Genomic DNA, 20,727 nt, shown 5'->3' with positions numbered 1-20,727 from the left:
CTTTGTTTCGTGTTGACATTTGCTTTCTACAGTCATAATACTTCATGTGTGCATATTGGCATTGCCTCTCTTTGTGTTTTGTTCCAAGTGTCTTGTTTTTGCAAAGCTAAATATGGTCACCCCACTTCATATGAAAGGGTCCACATTTAGCGTGTGCTCTACCGGCTTTCGCACTTTACCACTGGATGGCGCATAAATACGTTCGTTCTAATGACACAAGCAGTTTATTGTTAAATTTTCAATCACTTTCTTCTTCAACTTTAAAATAAAGAAATGAAACATTGAGAATAAAGCCAAAGTAGAGGCTATACTCACATTGTCATTATATAGGCTTAGCCGGTAAAGGACACGCTAAGGTGAACCTAAAAAAGAAACTGAATCATTATAGTAATTAAGTGCCCTATATTTTTTTATGCAAAAAAGATCAAATGCTTCGAGTAACAATGACCATTTATCACTTCGGTCAGTAACTGTGCGCACAACAAAAATGAAACGAATAAAACAATAGGGTTCCACCAGCTACACTGCTTGACAGATGGCAGGCTGCCCGGCGCCACTGCCGCGGCTCGTCGCACAGGAAGTGGAATTAGGTCTCGCGCAAGGAAGCTCGCGCGGCGCGCCAAATTTCAAAGCACTTCCTGGGAAAAGAAGAGCGTCACTCTCAACTATTTCGCACAAATAGTAAGAAAATCCAATTTCTCTTGCCTAAATGTACACTCCCGTCGCAAGCATTAAAGCGGCTAGGATGCAAATAACAGCAATTCAAAATAACGTATTGGCTATAATTGCGTTCGCCTGAGATACGCTGCATTATCAGTGGGTCGCTGTTGTTGTCAATAGAATGCGTATTTCGTTAGTTGGTAGGTATCTCTTCAGTGTCTCTTTAGCTGGTTAAGTATCTATATCGATACGTTACCGGACGAGCGGTGTTAGCTCAGGTTTAAGCGATCCCATGTATCGCGACGAGCTGCGATTTGTTGCCCTCTGTTATTGTTTCCCCCCGGTGCGCCTTTGAAATTGAGTTCACGGGAGTGACGGCCGGTGGCACTGACAGAATAACATCACCCCGGCTGTACACTATGCACCGTCGATTACTAAAGAATGCACCTTAGAGTGCTAAATAACTGCCTTTCTTTGCGAACGGTTCAAAATAGAGTCGCATTATCCCGTTTTCCTAGCACGCATATTTACGAAAACGTTGATCCTTTATTTACATATTGTTGAAGAAGCGATCGTGATTACTGTAGATGTGTTTTTCGTGCCGGTTTTTCAACGTTTTGCATTTGCAATTGGTTCTCCTTAGAACTGCTCATATTTAACGTAAGTAGAAAGCTGTTACATGACGGTACATTCAGCAGTACACACTGATTTTTCATTAATCGCCTGAACACGTAACCAGTGTCTTATTTATAGAACTGAATTCATAAACGACCAGCATAGATATTTTTTAGAATAGAACATTTTAGAATGTTTTAACATACATAGTCCTAATTGTATTTTTTTTCTTCTGTTTTTCAGGAAGCATAAAAGTCCTACCCTGGCTAGCTGAACACAAACCTACCCAAAGCTGTACATTGTTATATATGGTGTAGCACGATTCTTAGTAGTTAGTCTGGTCTGATTGGAGTGGTGCACATACCATATATTATCATAATGCAGTACAAATTAAGGCTTTTGTAATGCATTAAAAAAGTACAGTGTAATACTGTATACTGTTGCATAGTAGTTCATTTTAGTGAATCTTCTGAAATACAGACAGGTTAAATAGCTGATATTTGTCTATTAAATACCATTTGCCTGGCCCTCCACAATTAAGTGAAAGATCAGGCATCATGCTGTCAAAAGTTCAGCCCTGCTTCCAGCTTCTGAGAATAGGCTCCTCTACATCGCCGGGCTCTGCCGTATCTGAGGCGGCCCGCGATCTCTACACGTTCCGGCCCGCTCTCAGCAACTCCGTGTTCCGTCTGGGCCGCAAGGCGGAGCTCTGTGATGTGACACTGCAATCAGCAACCATCTCCAGGATCCATGCTGAATTGTTTGCGCAGCGAGAGCTGGACTGTGATGATGAGGAGGGATGGAGGGTCCATGTCAAAGATCGCAGCAGCAGCGGTGAGAATCACATCTGACTCTTGTCTTGTCTGTGGGTATTGTGCTGTCACAGTCATCGGGCGGCAGCTGTGTGCTTGATGGTTGTATCAAAGCCGGAGTTCTTGCGTGGCCAGGTAACTTGTCAGGTTTAAGGTAGTCTAGGACAAATGTAAGTGAGCAAAGATGAAGTCCATTTAACCCAGAGGACCTTAAAGCCAACGATTTCCGGCTGAGCAAGAAATCCAGCTTTGTGATACACTCCCCTGGAGCATGAATTTATTTTCTGTAAAACTATCTATTGCAGTCGTTTAACACTCACCCTCCCATCTCCTAGGCACCTGGGTGAATGACCTTCGGCTCCAACCGGATGTTCAGTGGGAGCTATCGGATGGGGACACGCTCACATTTGGGGGCCAATCAGATTCTGGAAACCCCGAATTCTACTTCCTTTTTCAGAAAGTTTTGGTTCGACCCTCTGAATTTGATGCCATTACTGTCCCTAAGGCTGGATCCTTCACCTCTGATCTCCAAGACAGGATTAGAACCAGCCTGGAGCCTAAAACTGAGCCAAACTTAGATCTCTCACCATTGTCCTTGAAGAGGGCAACTGTAATTCTGAACTCCATTGGAAGTATAAGCAAAATGAACGGAAGTTGCTGGACATTTAAGAGGATTGATAATGCAAACACTAATCCAGATCCCCTGTCCCCTCCTTCCTTGGTCTCTCCCTCCACTCCACCACCGATTCCCTCAACTACTGCTATCTCTGTGTCGAGGTCTGTGCCCGCATCCTCCAAAAGCAGGCGGAAGTCTGCCCACACAGTGCTGCTGGAGGATGACAGCTCAGATGAAATGAGAAACAGTGGGAGGACACTGGAGGGAAGAAGGAAGAGTGTTGGCAAGAGGAGAAGACTGTGCAAGTCTGAATGCGAAGTTTTCCATCCGCCTCAGTCTGAAGTGGAGTCATATGGGAGTGAACGGTTCGAGTTCAGGTCGGAATCCAAGAATCCAAGCAGGCTTGATCTTCCTTTGCAGTCCAAAGCTAAGCTTAGCCACTTGTTTTCAGTATCTGGGCAAAAGCATAGCTTCAGTTTGAAAATAAAAATGGATTCCGAAGATGCCAACTCTTCCCCTGGTCTGTGGAAAGAATATTCGCCGTTCTCCCCCTCTGCCCGTGGAAGGAGGAGAGCCCACAGCTCTCCAGCTTACTCCCCTCTGTTGGTCAGAGGGGAGAGTTACACCATCATCTCTCCTTCATCGAAACAGTATGAATCAGACCGAGGAGACGCAGGGGAATTTGTGAGATTACATGTAAATACAGGGTGAGTTCTCTGTTTTGATCATACCTCAGCCGAATTGCATCATTTGAGTTTTCAGACAGTACCCTTTTTTAACCATGCCCTGTCATTTTCTGTAGGAAACGCCGGGGTCGACCTAGGAAACATCCCCCAGCCCCTCCTCTGTCTTCACACTCGTCATTCCACTTCTCCTCTGAAACGGTGGAAGGTGAGCGGGCCCGAGCAGAGGAGCCTTGTGCCTCGGGCCGCTGTCGCATGCCGCAGCAGGACACTGTGCAGTGGATCCAGTGTGACGACTGCGACGCGTGGTACCACATTGACTGCGTTCAGCGGGACACTGGCACATCCGCACTGGATACCAGTGCAGACTTTCACTGTGGCTGCCAGTGAGACTGCAGGGGGTGGGGGCATGGGAACCGAAGAGATTCCAGAGCTGGGATGCTGTTGCAAGGGACCAGAAGAAAAGACCAGTGCATAGAGCATTCCTTGTTTGCTGTTTAAGGATGCATTCTATGCAATTTATTGTTCAGTTTGCTGTTATAGCATGTATGTGGCACAGTTCATTGCAATATTGTATAGCCTTTCATTTACGCATCATAATACTTGCAGAATGTTCATATATAAGTGTAAGAGCTTAACAGGTGAATTGTGGGGTATACATTGTACAGGATGACACATCAGTGATGATTGGGTTTTAAGAAAGATACAACTGTTTATTTAGATATTTATATTTCCATTTTAAAAGATTTTTCTTTTAGGAGCACTGCAATTACTAGTTCAGTAACATTTTGTAAATGCAACCAACTGCGGTTATGACACAAAAATCTTTTGAGCAGAATCAAGCTTTTTGGTGGTCAGGAATGATTCATCTTCAGTTATTTAATTCTTAAACAGATCTTCAAATTGTATGTGGTTCAGCTTTATGTATTAACTAACCTATTATTACTCAGCCTTTCTAACAATATCTGCATTTCTCTACATGCGTTAAAGCCGTGAACATAAAGGAGTCTGCTTTTCACTTGACAATTAAACCTCTTGGTATCAGATGTAAGTCAGTGATTTCTCATATAACTTTGGATTATCAGTGGGAAAATAAAACAAGTTGATGCACATTATTCAATGCATTTTCACACACATTGATTACCTGTCGGTCCTTCATACCATTTACAGTACATTGGTTTGAACATTCAGTTTTCACCGCTACACTGAACATACTATTTCACCAGTGTAATTTGCCCTTTTTTCTCCAAGTAAAGATACATTTTTAATTACCTAAGGGAAATTGTTATGCTAAGGCCTTATTGTCAGCGTGCTTAAATATAGCAAGAATACAATAAGGAATCCAAGTAAGAAAAATTCAAGTTGGAAAAAAGTGCAAGTATAAAAAGATGAAGTATGTAATTAAAGTGAATGCTAACAGTAAGGGTGTTAAAGAGTACCATCATGCAACAAATGAATTGGACAATTAGTAACAACCAACGTCTCCTGATAACAGTTGTACAGTCCAATGGCCAGAAGGAGGAAGGATCTCCTGCGGCATTCGGTGGAGCTCCATGGTGTTCTGTTGAAGGAGCTCTGGTAGCTGTTAAGGGTGCAGCACAGAGGGGGAGAGACATTGTCCAGGATGCCAGCGAGTTTGCACAGCAATTAAATTAAATAAGAACTTCATTGATCCCAGGGGAACTTCTGGTGCATGCAGCAGTAAGGTATGTAAAATGCAAATATAAAATGCAAAGACAAAGTGCAGACTACACATAATGCAAACAAATATAATCAAGTACACAATACACAAGCAAAACACACTAAAAAAGAAAATTAAGGAAATAATATAATATAAATAAATATAAAAAAGGTAAAAACAGTGACAGACTTTTACTAAGGCCTAGTTGGGATGCATCCTGATGTCTTATGGTTGGCGGGCTGGGGGGGGGGGGAGGCAGGTCAGAAGGAGGCATGGTAGGGTCCAATGACAACAGGTAAGAAGGGTCCCTAGTAGGACTCCATAGCACATTGTGGTGGACTGGGCTGGTGGTTAAAAGTGCTCCTAGATACCACCCCCGGGAGCAGATGAACAGAATTGTTCATATGTTCTATCTCTCCGCCATCGTCTTCTCCGTCACTTAATAAATAATTAAATGACAAAACGAATGAGCGTTCCGTGTATTCAGTGGGAATCATTGAATCTTTGGGATTAACATGAAGGTCGAAGATGTAAAATCGTTAGCGACTAAGCTAACGATCAAAACAGGTCCAAGATAACAGTATTCTGAACCGGCAGCTAGTCGGCCACCACAGTGCAGGCGGAAGAGTTGCTGAGAGGCGGGGTCCTCACGCCGCTTCAGGAACATGTGCAGTGAGTTGCATCAGATTAGTTTCGGTGCGGCAGCGCGTTGAGCTTTAGCGGTGAGTGAGGTAGCATGAGCTTTGAGTCTTTAACTGACGTCTCATACTTGGAAAACTAAGGTGAGTTGGCATCGATGTCATAGTGTTCAGTGATGTACAACATTTGGTAAAATTTAGTGTTGTTTAACTCAGCCAAAAGAGATCCTGTTGACATAATCGACATAGACTTTGTTATTTTGATTTGCGGTGGACTTTAAAAAAAATAAAAGTAGTAATCCTTAGCTAGCTTAGATTGCACTTTATTACGGTGTTTAGCCACTGTTCCAGCGTTTATTTAGAGATTGTTAACCAGTTATCATAATAACAGAGTAATTACTCATTGCACGCGAAGCTGGTTTGCGAGCTTCCAGCCATCGATAACAGTAAAGATAGTTGAGGGTCACGGTTAAGAGTTACGTGGATGACAATATGAGTCAGTAAAATGTTCATACGTCTATACACATTTTAGTCTAAATGTGAAACCAAAAGAACTGGATTATCTAGTTTCAGGTACGTATCGCCACTTCTCATAGTTCTGAAATTATGCTTTGTGTAATTTTGTTTTTGCAACAGTTACTAATCGCACCTGCGAAATCTAAGGTGCTGCTTTTTCCTCAAACTTCACTGACTGTGGTTCACGGCTATATGGTGCAGAGCACGCATCGGGAAACAGAAGCAAAAGTGTCTGGTTTAGTGACTGAAACGACTGTTGATGCTTCACTTCTGTATCGTTTTTGTCTTTCTAGGTAGAGATGGACACGCTATACGTCTCCCCTCACCCTGATGACTTCCGGAGCCTCCTGGTCCTGATTGCTGCTGAGTACTGCCCCTCACGCCCACGCATCCTCACCAGTGAGCCACCAGAAGGCCACAGTGGGTCCCGACCTGCTCTCCTCTTAGGCAGCAATGGCACGCTCCTGACTGGGGCCAGTGCGGTCAGCTGGTATTTATCCTCCTTGGCGGGGGAGAGCGACGCAAAGACGGTTAGCCAGCTTTGGCAGTGGCTGAGCTTTGCTGAGAACGAGCTGGCTCCCGTGTCATGTGCCGTTGTCTTTCCGCTCCTGGGGGTGACTGGAGTGGGCAAGCAGGTGTGTTAGCCTTGAACACTTGAACACACACACCACACTTCACTGGATGCATATACGAATTGTTCCCATAATATACAGACTCAGGTACACCTTGCACTTAGCACTTTATTTTTATTTTCATTACTATAAAAAATCTATACTCTATTGCTGAGAGACTTGTTTATTCTCGTCAATCACATTTCATTGCAATGTTGACCCTGTGCTAACTTGCATATGACAAATAAACTAAACTGAAACTGAAACCTTCTGGTGTTTCAGGAGCCTGAACTTCTTTACCTGCTTTTTGAGCATCTTGTAGTGTTTTGCTTTTAGCATTTGTGTTGCTGCTTGATTTTTGCTCCCCGTTAGTGTTTTTATTAGTGTCTTTGTGCAATAGTGCTTCTGTCTGTAATGCAGTTTCTCCATGATATGGATTTTAAAAGCACTGGAGCAGTGAATGCATTTCCTGGTGATGTGGATGTTTGAAGGGGGTGGGGCTGGCATTTACTTGTGCTTGTGGTTTGTTGAAGGTCCATCAGAGCTCACGATTAGAACTTAAACGAATTCTGGGAATACTGGATCAGACCCTGCAACCCAGAACATTCCTGGTCGGGGAGACGATCTCTTTGGCCGACGTCGCACTGTCCATGGCTGTTCTGCTGCCCTTTAAATACGTGAGACCCATCTCCCTCATTCTCTAGAGCCTGACCAGTGTAACTTTACATAATTTGACATTTGCTCAAGAAACAATTTATTGGTGCCTACGGTTCATGAATGCTGTGGTCTACGAACAATTTGGTTCGCGACCAAAGATTTTATGGGGGAAAAAAATGCATTGGTTCACATACAAAATTTGGTTGACAAACAGATTCCTTGACCAGATTCTTTTTTTTATACTAGTGTAGCACCGGCGGTGCGTACGTCCCAGCATGCCCTGCGTTCAGTTGTAAATAGAAGGACCACAACAGGCAACCAACGAGCACTGAACCCAAATATACAGATGGGAAACACAAGGTTGTCAGATGCTGAATTGCAAGATGCACACACGGTGGAAGATTTACACACACTAAATACAGTGGTACCTTGGTACTTAAACTCATTAGAATTCGAATTTCTTAAAAGTCGAACCAACCAGTTTGAAAAAAAATTACTTAGAACTCAATCTGAATCTCAGAAGTCGAACTGTGAACGCCGACCTAAGAACTTGTACGCGCGGGGAAATGAGTCACGCAGCACGTCTCAGCGTAAACAAAGGGTAATGCTTGAGTCTCAGCCTTGCATTCACTGTGATAGCATCATTTGTTGGTAATAGTGCTTTTTTATTGAAGATATCAGGTAATACACTGTACTTTATATCATTTTGGTAGCCATTGCATATTGTTTGGATACATTTTTTTTCTTACTTTACAAATTTGTCACGCCCAGCTCGTACGATCCTCCTGGGTGCCACGCCCCCCTCATTAACCTCATGTGATATCCCGATGTCATCAGCTGTTTCTCGTTATTTCCAATTAGTCATGTGTATTTAAGTTCGCGTTCAAGTATGTTTCCCCAGTCCTGTCATTGACATCTACTCTGTGTTGTGCCTTGTTTGCCAGCAATAAACCCTGTGTTCTTGGATTTCCATCTGCATGACCCTGATTCCGTGCTCCGGGCTCGCTCGTCCTGCGCGTGATGTGACAAAATTACTGTTTTGATAAATGTGCTTAGATGTGTTTAGTATATGCTCACATATAGGTGTAATTTTTTGGGGCTCAATTAATTGATTTTCCATTATTTCATATGGGGAAAATTCGATCAGAACTCAAACCTTTTAGTATTCAAACCAGAATTCTGAGGTACCACTGAGGTACCAATGTACATGCGAGGATCTGAGGTACCACTGTACATGCGAGGATCGGACCAGGTACACTCAAGACACGGGCAAACACACGCGACAATAGGGAAATGCAACCATTAACATTAACAACAACAATACAAGGGGTAAGGACTGTTAATAAAGAGCGTGATTTTTCCCAGCAAGCAAGTCTACTTGTCTCTCTCTGTTCCCGTGATGCCTCGGTCCGCCTGTCGCCACAATATATTGTGTTTTTATAATAAAAACCTTAAAGAAAAACCAGAAAATTAATTGAAAAAAAATGTATTATTTGGTAGGCTTGTGAATGAATTAATTGAATTGCAGTGCATTCTTTTGGGAAAAATTGCCTTGGTTCGCGTACAAATTGGTTCACGACCATTTTCCTGGAATGGATTGTGTTTGTGAACCGCAGGCACCACTGTATAAGAAATGTTGGTCTATATTCAATTATGTTACAATGTGTCATATATTTATAAACCTTATTAACTATGTTTGTGTTACATAAGAGTGTATTTACACGTAACAGGATTTTATTTTGTCATGTATATTTTTTTTCCTTCTCCTTTCAACAGGCATTGGAGCCCTCAGACAGACAGTCCCTAATTAATCTGACCAGGTGGTTTGTCACCTGCATTAACCAGCCCCAGTTTGCAAAAGTCCTTGGTAAAATCAGATTCTGTGAGAAAATGGTACCTGTGTTGTCCAAAACCAGCCTTGCCAGCAGTGGCCCTGCCCATGCCCCGCTGGCCAATGGCACGACTGCCAGCGACATGCTGGCCAATGACACGGCTGCCAGCGGTAAGCCTATAGTTGTCTGCATTCTTTGCATTGGGATAGTTGAGATTGGAGAGATATTATTAGTTTTTGATGGGAGCTACTACTCCACTCTAGTAAGTGAAATATTATTTGGTTTTGATTCTAATAATAAATGTATTGTACATTTTTTTTGTATATAATTTTCTGTGTTTTGTTACAGAGTAGTGATTTACTTGTATTTTATCAGCGTATCTGATTCTAGAATGAAACACTGTCACAAAACATGCACACCGAGTACAGGAATAACAAGTGGTCTATCAGCCTGTCTTCATCACATGGATACTTATCTCCAGGTAAACCCAAGACAGAAGCCCAACTCAAGAAAGAGGCAAAAAAGAAGGAGAAAATGGAGAAGTTCCAGCAGAAGAAGGAACTGGAGGAAAAGAAGAAACAGCAGCCTCAGACAGAGGTGTGGGCGGGGGTTGGGGGTGCAAGACTTGGCCTAGGGGAGTATTTGATGTTTCATGCTTTTGCCTTTCTCGTCAGCTTCTGAAGTATGAGGATCTAGCTATACTTTGACTTTCATCCAGGGAATGAGTTGGAGGGCTGTAAGTTCTGCGAGTGACAGTCCGTGTGCATCCTCTCATCATTCTTAGAAAAAGGCCAAGCCTGAGAAAAAGGAGCTGGGAGTGATCACTTACAACATCCCTACCCCTGCTGGCGAGAAAAAAGGTAACGCTGATGTTTTGGCTCCTCCTCTTTTGAAGAGACCTGAGTTTTCCTCAAAAGTCAATATTTCATTTGTGCTTTCAGTAGTAAGTCCACAGCCATGTGTCAGAGGGGATTCATTTTTCTGGCCTCTTGTGCAGATGTTGCGAGCCCCCTGCCAGATTCGTACAGCCCCCAGTATGTGGAGGCTGCCTGGTACCCTTGGTGGGAGAAGCAGGGATTCTTCAAGCCTGAATATGGGGTGAGGATAATACTTTGTTTTATAAGACAAGGAGTTACTAAGATGTAATCAGTTGTAAAACCTTGAGTCTTGGAAATGCTTCTGAATTATTTCTGGGTGTAATTTTAATTTAGAATTTTTTTTTCTTGCGTGATTAACTCTGACGTGAATTATCCACGTCTCAATATTGTCTTTGCTTTGTTTTGTTTTGAGATTGGTTGGTTGGTTTTGTTGGCTCTCATAGCGCAAGAGTATCAGCGAACCCAACCCCCGAGGGATGTTTATGATGTGTATCCCTCCACCAAACGTGACTGGATCTCTCCACTTGGGTCATGCCCTTACCAACGCCATCCAGGACTGCCTGACACGATGGTAATGGGCTGTCCACTGTCCTTCAAAAGACAAGGTTCCCAAATTCTGGGCTTGGAGGGTCAGAATCCAAAACAGTTTGCAGATTACCGTGTTCAATCCCACCTACTAAACCTGGCAATTAGCTGATTAACATGTGTTTGAGCAGGGAAATCGGCCCTTCAGGACCAGAATTGGGGAATCCTGGCCTAAGACACTAGAATCCGTTTGTAGGGTGTAGACTCTCCCTATCATATGTTTGCTTGATGTGTTGAATTTTGTGAGTGCGACAGCTCATGAATTATTTACTTTGATTATGTGCCAGTTTTCTCCAGACTTTGGGAGTCTTTGTTGCTATTCAGGCCTGCATTTAACAGAGATGGGGACTCGAGTTTGCAACTCAGACCCAAGTCGCACTTTAGTCGCTCTTATATTGACTTCTGACTCGACTTGCAAGTCATTATTTTGTAACTCATACTTGACTTCGACCCGTTGATAGCAACTCGCCAACAATAATAGGCTTTAAGGCTCTGTTGAACATTCTACACATGCAAGGCATCGAGTGCACAGTTATCCCCAGAACATAAAGGTGTGAAACACATCAGGATGTGTGGCTGTGCACAGAGCATAGGAACTGGAGCCGGAGAAGCATGATGTCAGCTGATATCGACAAACAACATGGTTTTTCTTATTTGTCAGTAGTACAAACTGCGGACCCTAACTGACAAAGCATGGGATATTCCAAGTTTTATTTTACGTTAGAAGGCACCACTTAGAAATAGATGTTGCTTAACCTGTGTCATATATTATATATATACATTGTGTTGTTATAGTGACACAGATTGGCATAGATTGCCATAAATCTGAAAATTTAGCAGATATGTCCAAAAAAACCTTCCAAGTCAAACTGTGTTTTCTTACAGCTTAAAAAGTGCTCTTTTCTTTGTGCCCCGCATAGGTGTAGTGTTATGTCTTGCATTATTTGGATTACCAGCATGCATTCAAATATAACGGTTTTTAATAAAGTAAAAATATAATACCAATAAGTGATTAGACTGAACAGTAATATCACTGACTGCTCTCCTGTAACTAAAAGAGCAGCATGACTGCACACATTAATTTCATGGTGTTACTTGCATAATCATTTATTTACTTGCACACACACGAGCTGAGAGACAAACCGATTTTATTCATTAATTGGAGTTTTTGCTTTAGAACGATGTGTAAAAATTAAAATAGTGATTTAGTTGTAAAATGCATTTAGTTTATCAGCATGACAAAAGGGGTCTGGGTTCATTAGCCAGTCACATCACTTTAATGTAGTTGAGGGCGGAGTCCGACAGGGTTTGATCTGGCTCCAGAGCAGGGCCACTCTGACATGCTTCAGCACAGCAATTTGTACACACGCTTGTTAGTCATATTGGGAAAGGTTTCAGTTTTAAAGTAGTTTGTAAAACCTGAAGTAGCTCATAGTGTCCCCTCTGACATGGATTAGGTGGTCACCTTAGTGCAGGGGTCTCCAACTCCGGTCCTGGAGAGGTATTATCCAGTAGGTTTTCTGTCCCACTTGGCTTCTGATGAGCCACACCTGTTCCTGGTATTTACCTGAGAACAGGTGTGTCTCATCAGAAGCCAGGTAGGATAGAAAACCTACTGGACGGTAGCTCTCCTGGACCGGAGTTGGTGACCCCTGCCCTAGTGTGTGTGTGCATGCATTCACACTAATTAAAGTGTTTTGCACAAGGGATGTCTTCATGTTATTTTTGAGAAAGTATTCATTTAAAAAGTTACATTAGAAAAGTGCTTAGGTTGCTTCAAAGGCATTTGAAATCACTTTGAAAATGTATATAAGCCTAAGGAACTATGAGACATGCAGTTTTTCAATTGGCAGTTAAAATTTTGATAAATATTAATATCAACTTGGAACCATGATGGAGACTTTAGACGTGACTTGGACTCGTAAACATTTTTGGCCTGTAGACACAGTAAAATCATTTGGTGGTTTTGGTCACATGGGTGCTGACTTCTTCACTGCTCGGGGTGTGCCAGGCACAGGATGATGGGGGAAATTACCTTGTGGAACCCGGGCTGCGACCATGCCGGCATCGCTACGCAGGTGGTCGTGGAGAAGAAGCTGATGAGAGAGCACAGCCTGAGCCGACACGACCTAGGGAGGGAGAACTTCATCCAGGAGGTGTGGAAGTGGAAGAACGAGTGAGTGCAAGGATCAAGGACTGGAGTGGGTGGGGGGTAATTCTTTATGGCGGTGGAATATCTCAACCTCTCTATTCCTTAACTCTACAGGAAGGGAGATCGGATCTATCATCAGCTTAAGAAGCTGGGCTCCTCTCTGGACTGGGATAGAGCGTGTTTTACCATGGATCCGGTGAGTCTCCATTTGTGTTCACTGCATATGTGAACTTGGGTATTTCAACAAAGTCTTTATTCTTAAAGAGCTAAATACTGCAGGCATATCAAATGTAACTCACAAGCATGTTAATTTGGGCAGAAACTATCCTATGCAGTCCAGGAGGCCTTCATCCGGCTACACGATGATGGCGTCATCTACAGGAGCAAGAGGCTGGTGAACTGGTCCTGCACCCTGAACTCTGCCATCTCCGACATAGAGGTAGGGAGCCCATTGGGCAGCCTGGATTTATGCTGCGTCCAATTTCTCGGAAGTCAGAGCTGGGAATGACATCACACTTGAGTGAACTATGCTCTACTGTAACAAGTCGGAAAGCTATGTAGCAGTACCAGTTCTAGCCAGGTTCATTGTTAGACATTGTTAGCACTACCTTCTGATAACAATGCATTGCATGATATTTTGCACACAAAAACACCATAGCAGCATTTCCACAGTTGGTTGACAATACTGGTTGGACAATACTGTATGTATGACCAATTTAATGAGACGAATAAGATCTAAGTTCTCTTAAACTGTATATTACTACACCTTTCACTACTGTTGATGCATGGAGCAGCCATCTTAAATTTTGAAGTTGGGATTGTAGAGGTTCCTCAGACTTTTCACTTTGGAAGTAATTCCTCAGGGGACGTTCCAGTTGAAATTTCTGACAAGGCACTTGTAAATTCTGACTTCAAAAGGAGCGCAGCATTAAACGTTGTAGCTGAGTGACCATCTAAAGGTCTGTCGCCATCTACTGGCCGCTGGCCATCTTGCAGGTGGATAAGAAGGAGCTGACTGGGAGGACGCTGCTGCCAGTTCCAGGATACAAAGAGAAAGTGGAGTTTGGGGTCTTGGTGACCTTTGCTTACAAAATTGAAGGATCAGGTGAGAAATGAGTTGAAGTGAATACAGCTTCAGCTGGTCTTTGTAAGATCAGTGACTAATATTTTTTTCCTTTTTCTCTCACTTAGATGAAGAAGTCATTGTGGCCACTACCCGTATTGAGACTATGTTAGGAGATACTGCTGTCGCTGTCCACCCCTCTGACACCAGATACCAGGTTTTTGGATCTCTCTCCTTTGCACACTCACATTCACTCTCTCGGCTGTGTACCGTTCCTTGAAATTGTGTCCCATCTGCCCCAAAGCATCTTAAAGGGAAGATGGTCGTTCATCCTTTCTGTGACCGGAAGATGCCCATTGTCTACGACGAATTTGTAGACATGAGCTTCGGAACAGGTGCGCGGTGTGATGTCAGATCATGTTTCAGCCAATACTCTGTGGTACACTGATTTAACCAGGCCCTCTATGTCCCTGATCCGTGCAATAGGTGCTGTGAAGATCACTCCAGCCCATGACCACAATGACTATGACGTTGGAGTGAGGCACAAGCTGGACTTCATTAACATCTTCGATGAGAATGGCTATCTCATCAACGTGCCGGCTCCGTTCCTGGTACGCTCTGTCACCTGCCCCTCTGGATGTATCGCCTTGTGCGTGTAATGTTGCCTGGATTCTGAGCCTCCATCTCTGTCTCCATCTCCCAGGGAATGAAGAGGTTTGATGCCAGGAAGGCTGTGCTTCAGGCCCTGAAGGACAAGGGACAGTTCAAAGAAATCAAGGACAACCCCATGGTGGTGCCTGTTTGCAGGTGAAGCCACTGCCCTTAGATTAGGACGCCAGTTAGTCATGCTGATCCTGGCTGTGTGGATCTGTCCGCTACTACATACTGTTATATGTGATGTCCTGGATGCTGGAAAATCTTTCTCCCAGCCCCTAAATCTTTTAAGTAAGGGCAGCATAATGGCTTATTGGGTTTGTACCCCTGCCCTGGTTCTGTATGGGTTGCTCTACTTTCCTCCTCCTGTAGTCCTAATGCATGCCGCTTGCTGATTGGCTGTCTCTCCATCAGGTTGTCCCAGCCTCATCCCCCTTTGGTGGTTTCTTGGCTCGCCATGCCTATGAGGCATGGATGGATGGTTGGTTGTACGTTTCAGTGATATGGAGTTGTTGTCTTTCTACCTCACCCTTGCTGCCTCTGCTGTCCACTTCAGCCGCTCCAAGGACATCGTGGAGCCCCTTCTGAAGCCCCAGTGGTACGTCGACTGCTCAGACATGGGCAGGCAGGCAGCGGATGCGGTCCGGGAGGGCAGGCTCAAGATCATCCCGGACCATCACCTCAAGACTTGGTTCAACTGGATGGACAACATCAGGTGGCCCCTTGTTCTTCTTAGGAGAAAGAAATGGCTGCTCTAAGATATACACTAAACCCCCCCCCCCCCCCCCACAGGGACTGGTGCATCTCCCGGCAGCTTTGGTGGGGTCACAGGATCCCCGCTTATTTCATCACAGTCAACGATCCTTCTGTCCAGCTTGGCGAGGTACGGATGCCCAAGCACCCCCTACCTGTCAGGCTGTGTTACCACTCCTGTATTGGTGCCTAAGTGCACTTTGTAAATCCCGCCCCCCCACCCCGTGTCATTACACTGGAGCTCTGAGCACTGTGCCTGACATCTGCCTCCAGGACATGGATGGCCGCTACTGGGTCAGTGGCAGGACTGAGGATGAGGCCAAGGCAAAGGCCGCCAAGCGCTTTGGGGTCCCGCCTGAGAGGATCACCCTCCGGCAGGGTCAGGACCTCTCCAGTCACTCCACCCTCTTGTTTAATGATCTGTTTTTTTTCCCCCTGTCTGACTCTCCTGTGACTCTCTTGCTCAGACGAGGACGTGCTAGATACCTGGTTCTCCTCTGGAATCTTCCCCTTCTCCATTTTCGGCTGGCCCAATGAGGTGGGGTCCTGGCTACATTTATAGTGACACTTGGACATATTTAAGTAAAAACCTTTGCATTTTTGATTTTTTTTTTGTGTAATTTATTCTCTTTCATGGAACTCGTCTCATTTGAAGTTATATTAGTTCCTCATTCGGTGAAACTGTAGGGCTCTTTTTTTTTTTTCCTGAAATACCGAGATGATTGTCCTGAAAATGATGGTCCATCTCTCCACCCCACCCCCAGTCGGAGGACTTGAACGTGTTCTATCCCGGGACTCTACTGGAGACAGGCCATGACATCCTCTTCTTCTGGGTGGCCCGGATGGTCATGATGGGGATCAAGTTGATGGGGAAACTGCCCTTCAAAGAGGTGAGAGTCCGGGGACCCTGCAGGAGAGCGAGGGAAACACTGTCAAATGCAGATGGATAAGGGGCTATAAATGAGAGCTCACAAGCGAAAATGGCGCCTTGTAATATTGATTGATGTTCAGGCTCTGTGAGAGTGTTGCACAGAACTTCATCATCAGATCATTTGCGGTGCCGAGACCCTTAACCTGGTTCGAGCCGTTGCCAGGGCAATGGCGCATGTTGCATCATTTATTGGAATTGCACCGTCGAAGGAGCCGCCAGCCGCGTTGGTGTGTCTGGGTGTGCATGCGTGCCGCATTAAGGGGCTCACTCTCGGCCCAGGTGTACCTGCATGCCGTAGTGAGGGATGCCCACGGGAGGAAGATGAGCAAATCCCTGGGCAATGTCATCGATCCCCTGGACGTCATCACCGGCATTTCACTGGAGGTATGGCTTATGCCGGTGTGTTTACTCATTACATGCTACAATGTGTGTATGCATGCATGTATAGGAAAGGCATCTTGCTGAATCCTGCCTCTGCTCCTTTGTTCCCAGGGCCTCCACGCACAGCTCCTGGACAGTAATCTGGACCCAGTGGAGATTGAGAAAGCCAAACAGGGGCAGGTACTGCACTGCCGCCCCTCTGGCTTGGCCTGGTAATGACACCCCTTATATGCTCAGGCCCTGACCATCTGTACTGTGATGCTCTTGCAGAAGTCTGACTACCCCAGCGGCATCCCAGAATGTGGGACTGATGCCCTCCGGTTTGCCCTGTGTGCCTACACCAGTCAAGGTGACCCCCAGTGAACCCTGTGATTCTTGGCGTGATTTAGCTTAGTGATGTAGCTTTACTGACCCACCCGCCTGCCGCACATTCAGGCAGGGATATCAACCTGGACGTGAACCGGATCCTCGGCTACCGACATTTCTGCAACAAGCTGTGGAATGCTGTTAAGTTTGCTATGAAGGCGCTCGGTGAAAAGTTTGTGCCGGCTGCAAAGACCCAGCTATCGGGGCAGGAGAGCGTGTCGGATCGCTGGATCCTCTCCAGGCTGTGTGCGGCCGTCGGACTATGTGGGACTGGGTTCCAGGCCTATGACTTCCCTGGCATCACCACGGCGATCTACAACTTCTGGCTCTACGAGCTGTGTGACGTCTACCTGGTACTTTCTACATTCTGATTATTAATGTGGTCATCGGCTAAGAGCAACGTTAGGAAGTATTAGAAAATCTGGCTCGCTGGGCTCAGAATCATTCTCCTAACGGCCTCGCCTTCTTGCCCCCCCCCCCCAATAGGAGAGCGTGAAGCCCGTGCTGAGCCAAGCTGACCGGGATGACGCCTTGCAGACAGAGGCTGACGTCTGTAGACAGACGCTGTACACGTGCCTGGAGGTGGGGCTCCGCCTCCTGTCTCCCATAATGCCCTTCGTCACCGAGGAACTCTTCCAGCGTCTCCCCCGGCGACAGCAGGACAGCCCGCCCAGCATCAGTGTCACGTCCTACCCAGAGACCTCAGAGGTAGGGGGGGGGGGGGGGTTGGTGGTGCGTGGTAGTTAATGGGCGACACTGTAGCCTAACACTAGAACCTCTGGTTCCCACACCAGTGAACATCAAAACGCCTTTAACGGCCGAGCAAGACGAATTCCAGTGTATGTGGCCCTTTTGTTTGCGCTAATATGCCATTAGTGTTAATACAACAGCAAAAATAACACCCTCAACCAAAAAGCCGTAATGTTCCTAAGAGAGCGGCTGCTCTGTCCTGAAATCGTACAGCAGAAAATTTTTCAAGTACAGAGTGGATTTTAGAAGATGTTGGATAACTGGACATAGTTTTTCAGCCACCCAAACCCAGCTGTAATAGCAACTTAAAGCTGGACTTCATCAGCATCTTTGACAAGAATCAGTCTCATCAATGTGCCGGCTGTTCCTGGTACGCTCTGGCACTGATCAGTTCTTTTGGTTTTTATGTTAAAGCAAGGTTTAATCAAAAGATCGCTAGTTCGAATCCCTGAACAGCACAGTACCACTGAGGTACCCTAAGCCAGGTACTGTCCCCAAGCACTGCTCCCCAGGTGCAAAAAAATAGCTACCCATTGTTATATCACATATGTATTAAATGCAGAGGACACATTTCATTGTTGTGCTGTGGTGCGTCAGAATTGACAACCAATCCCATTCATTTCATTTATTAAAGGTGTGGGATTAAGATTAATTTTACAAGATTAATCTATTGAACCAAATACTTAAATCAATGAGCACAAAAACATCCAGTTCTTGTAACCATTACTCTGGGTGATTGTGTCCCTCTGCCGATGACCTGGTGGCTGTGTTGGATTTATGGATCCGGTCGCTTTTGTCATTTCAGTTCTGCTGGCACAGCGAGGAGGTGGACCAGCAGATGGAGTTTGTGATGACCGTGGTCAGAACCATCCGCTCCCTGCGAGCCGACTACAACCTGACCAAGATGCGGGCGGAGTGTGAGTCCTGATCTGGCTTTGTGGCGTGACTCGGATATGGTTTGTGTCAGTCTGAACATAGCTCAATTTACAGAATAATCTGTCTTACGTAATAAATGGCTACTGGGGCTACTGGTAGGTGCTATGCTGAGTTTATAAAGTGAATAGTCTCTCCCCAGGTTATGATGGGGTTACGTTCCAATAAACTGGTCATCTGTTTTTTTTTTTTTGCATTACATCGTAGCCTCGCCAAGTCTACCTTAAACATGCTTAGAACACTTACATTAATCTGCAGTTGGGCAAAATCATTAACACAAAGCCTATTTTATAATAGTGTTGAATATCTCATGTAATTTATTGATAATGTACTGGAAGTGGAAAAACAGAATGGAAGTGGAATACCCATCGTGAAGTCGTAACATGGACCGTCATAAATTGGGTAGTGTGTAAATTTACATTTCTAGGCTTTTTAAATGTGGTGTAGGTTCAAAATGTATGTAGCCAGTCGACTCACCATTTATGCTGCCCAAGACAGATGAACTTGACCTTAAATTAACCCAATAATTATTCTCAAGAACTTTCCCCACACAATTGTTCTCAAGATCATTGCTCCACATCAAAAAGCCGTTTGCCATTTTGCTGGAGAATGAGAGTCCCGCTGATCACATGGTCCCGTTTGCCGTTCCCAGGTTACCTTCAGTGTATCGACTCTGACACTGTAGCGCTGGTGGAGCAGCACAAGTTGCAGATCCAGACGTTGTCCTACTCACAGTCCGTGCACGCTGTGGTGGGGCCGGGGGCCGCAGTCCCGGAGGGGTGTGCCATTGCCATCGCCTCCGACCGCTGCACTGTCCACCTCCTGCTCAAGGTGAGTACCCCCCCTACCCCCTGGCTATCAGAATGCATTTTGAGAGACTGGCCCATCTACACTCACCCATACTGACCCACACCAGGGGCTGATTGACACGGAGAAGGAGGTGGCCAAGCTCACCGTAAAGCAGGGAGAGCTGGAGAAGCAGATGTGCAAGCTGAAGGAAAAAATGGAGAAGAGCGACTACAAGGAAAAAGTGCCAGCTAAAGTGCAGGAGCAGGACAGTGAGAAGGTAAGGAGGACATGGGGGAATCCTGCCCTTGCCCCCCAGCCCTGTTCATGTTTGAACTCTACTAGTGCCTTTGATCATTTTTATATGCCGTCATGATGAAGCCCAGCTAAGCCTTGTCATCGCTTGTCTCCCGCAGTTGCGTCAGAGCCAGACTGAACTCCTGAAGGTGAAGGAAGCCATAGGGAACTTCAGGAGAATGATGTAACCACCATCTGCTCTGGCCCATTGATTTCTTTGCTCTCCTGTGTTGATTCACCTGTTTATACCTTTCCTTGAAAATGATATAATTTTGCTTTGGAGACTCATTGGATATCACCTGGTGTTGGTTTACTTATCGATGTCCATATTCTGATTCATTTTAAATAAGTTTAGAAGCTCTTCTTCTTTGCCATTAACATGTAGTATTTGTGACGGTCCTCCAGGGTGAGTTGTACATTTGGGCAAATAAATTCTCAGATGAAATTATGTGCATATGGATTTCACACCGCAACGGTTAACCTAGCTCTCCTGTTTGCAGCCTTTCCAAGAATGCAGGCTGCCCATTCATCACGTCGACAGCCCAGGCTAAAATTTTATTTATATCCACAATATTTTTGCCTAGTTTTTTTTTTTCGCTAATTCACCTTGTTATTTTTTACTTGGGTTCCCTTGCCATTAGCATTAGACATTTTATAGCATTTAAATAGGTGACATCCTGAATACACTGCAAAAAATAAGCTGTTGCGTGTCAGACTTAACTGCAAAAAATACCGTCACAAAGCTCGCATCTTTTTATCTTGTTTATCCACAATATCTCAAATAAAAGCTGTTGTCAGCTTCTGAGCTGTCGCTGCCTTCACCGATAGTTGAAGCTTCATCTGAAGGTCTTATTTCTTCCATATTACCAAAGCAACA

General features: G+C 44.9%; 2 protein-coding genes across 3 annotated transcripts; both read left to right on the top strand.

Moving 5' to 3' along the window:
* Positions 1-561: 561 nt before the first annotated feature.
* tcf19l (transcription factor 19 (SC1), like) lies at positions 562-4,501 on the top strand. 2 transcript variants are annotated; one of them, XM_023809970.2, is made up of 4 exons: positions 562-681; positions 1,519-2,109; positions 2,423-3,410; positions 3,506-4,501. In XM_023809970.2, exons 2-4 carry the CDS (start codon positions 1,833-1,835, stop codon positions 3,774-3,776), a joined length of 1,536 nt encoding a protein of 511 aa, XP_023665738.1. In that variant the 5' UTR covers positions 562-681; positions 1,519-1,832; the 3' UTR covers positions 3,777-4,501. The 2 variants fall into 2 exon arrangements, with proteins under 2 accessions (XP_023665738.1, XP_023665739.1); XM_023809971.2 differs by lacking the exon at positions 562-681 and adding an exon at positions 691-860.
* A 1,214-nt stretch (positions 4,502-5,715) lies between these two features.
* Positions 5,716-20,295, top strand: vars1 (valyl-tRNA synthetase 1). The gene is made up of 30 exons (XM_023810106.2): positions 5,716-5,849; positions 6,515-6,856; positions 7,366-7,509; positions 9,266-9,491; positions 9,803-9,918; positions 10,106-10,181; positions 10,319-10,419; positions 10,643-10,770; positions 12,796-12,960; positions 13,051-13,132; positions 13,256-13,375; positions 13,933-14,041; positions 14,128-14,216; positions 14,304-14,394; positions 14,486-14,610; positions 14,703-14,806; positions 15,210-15,368; positions 15,446-15,536; positions 15,680-15,785; positions 15,874-15,944; positions 16,171-16,296; positions 16,617-16,721; positions 16,830-16,898; positions 16,989-17,067; positions 17,154-17,437; positions 17,571-17,792; positions 18,640-18,751; positions 19,420-19,598; positions 19,684-19,833; positions 19,970-20,295. The coding sequence occupies exons 2-30, from the start codon at positions 6,521-6,523 to the stop codon at positions 20,036-20,038; spliced, it is 3,834 nt and encodes a 1,277-aa protein (XP_023665874.2). The 5' UTR covers positions 5,716-5,849; positions 6,515-6,520; the 3' UTR covers positions 20,039-20,295.
* The last annotated feature ends 432 nt before the right edge of the window (positions 20,296-20,727 follow it).

Source organism: Paramormyrops kingsleyae, chromosome 9 (assembly GCF_048594095.1).
Source record: "Paramormyrops kingsleyae isolate MSU_618 chromosome 9, PKINGS_0.4, whole genome shotgun sequence".
Taxonomy (NCBI): domain Eukaryota; kingdom Metazoa; phylum Chordata; class Actinopteri; order Osteoglossiformes; family Mormyridae; genus Paramormyrops; species Paramormyrops kingsleyae.
Note: the sequence above shows the minus strand (reverse complement) of the source record. Positions and strands in the feature narration are given on the sequence as shown.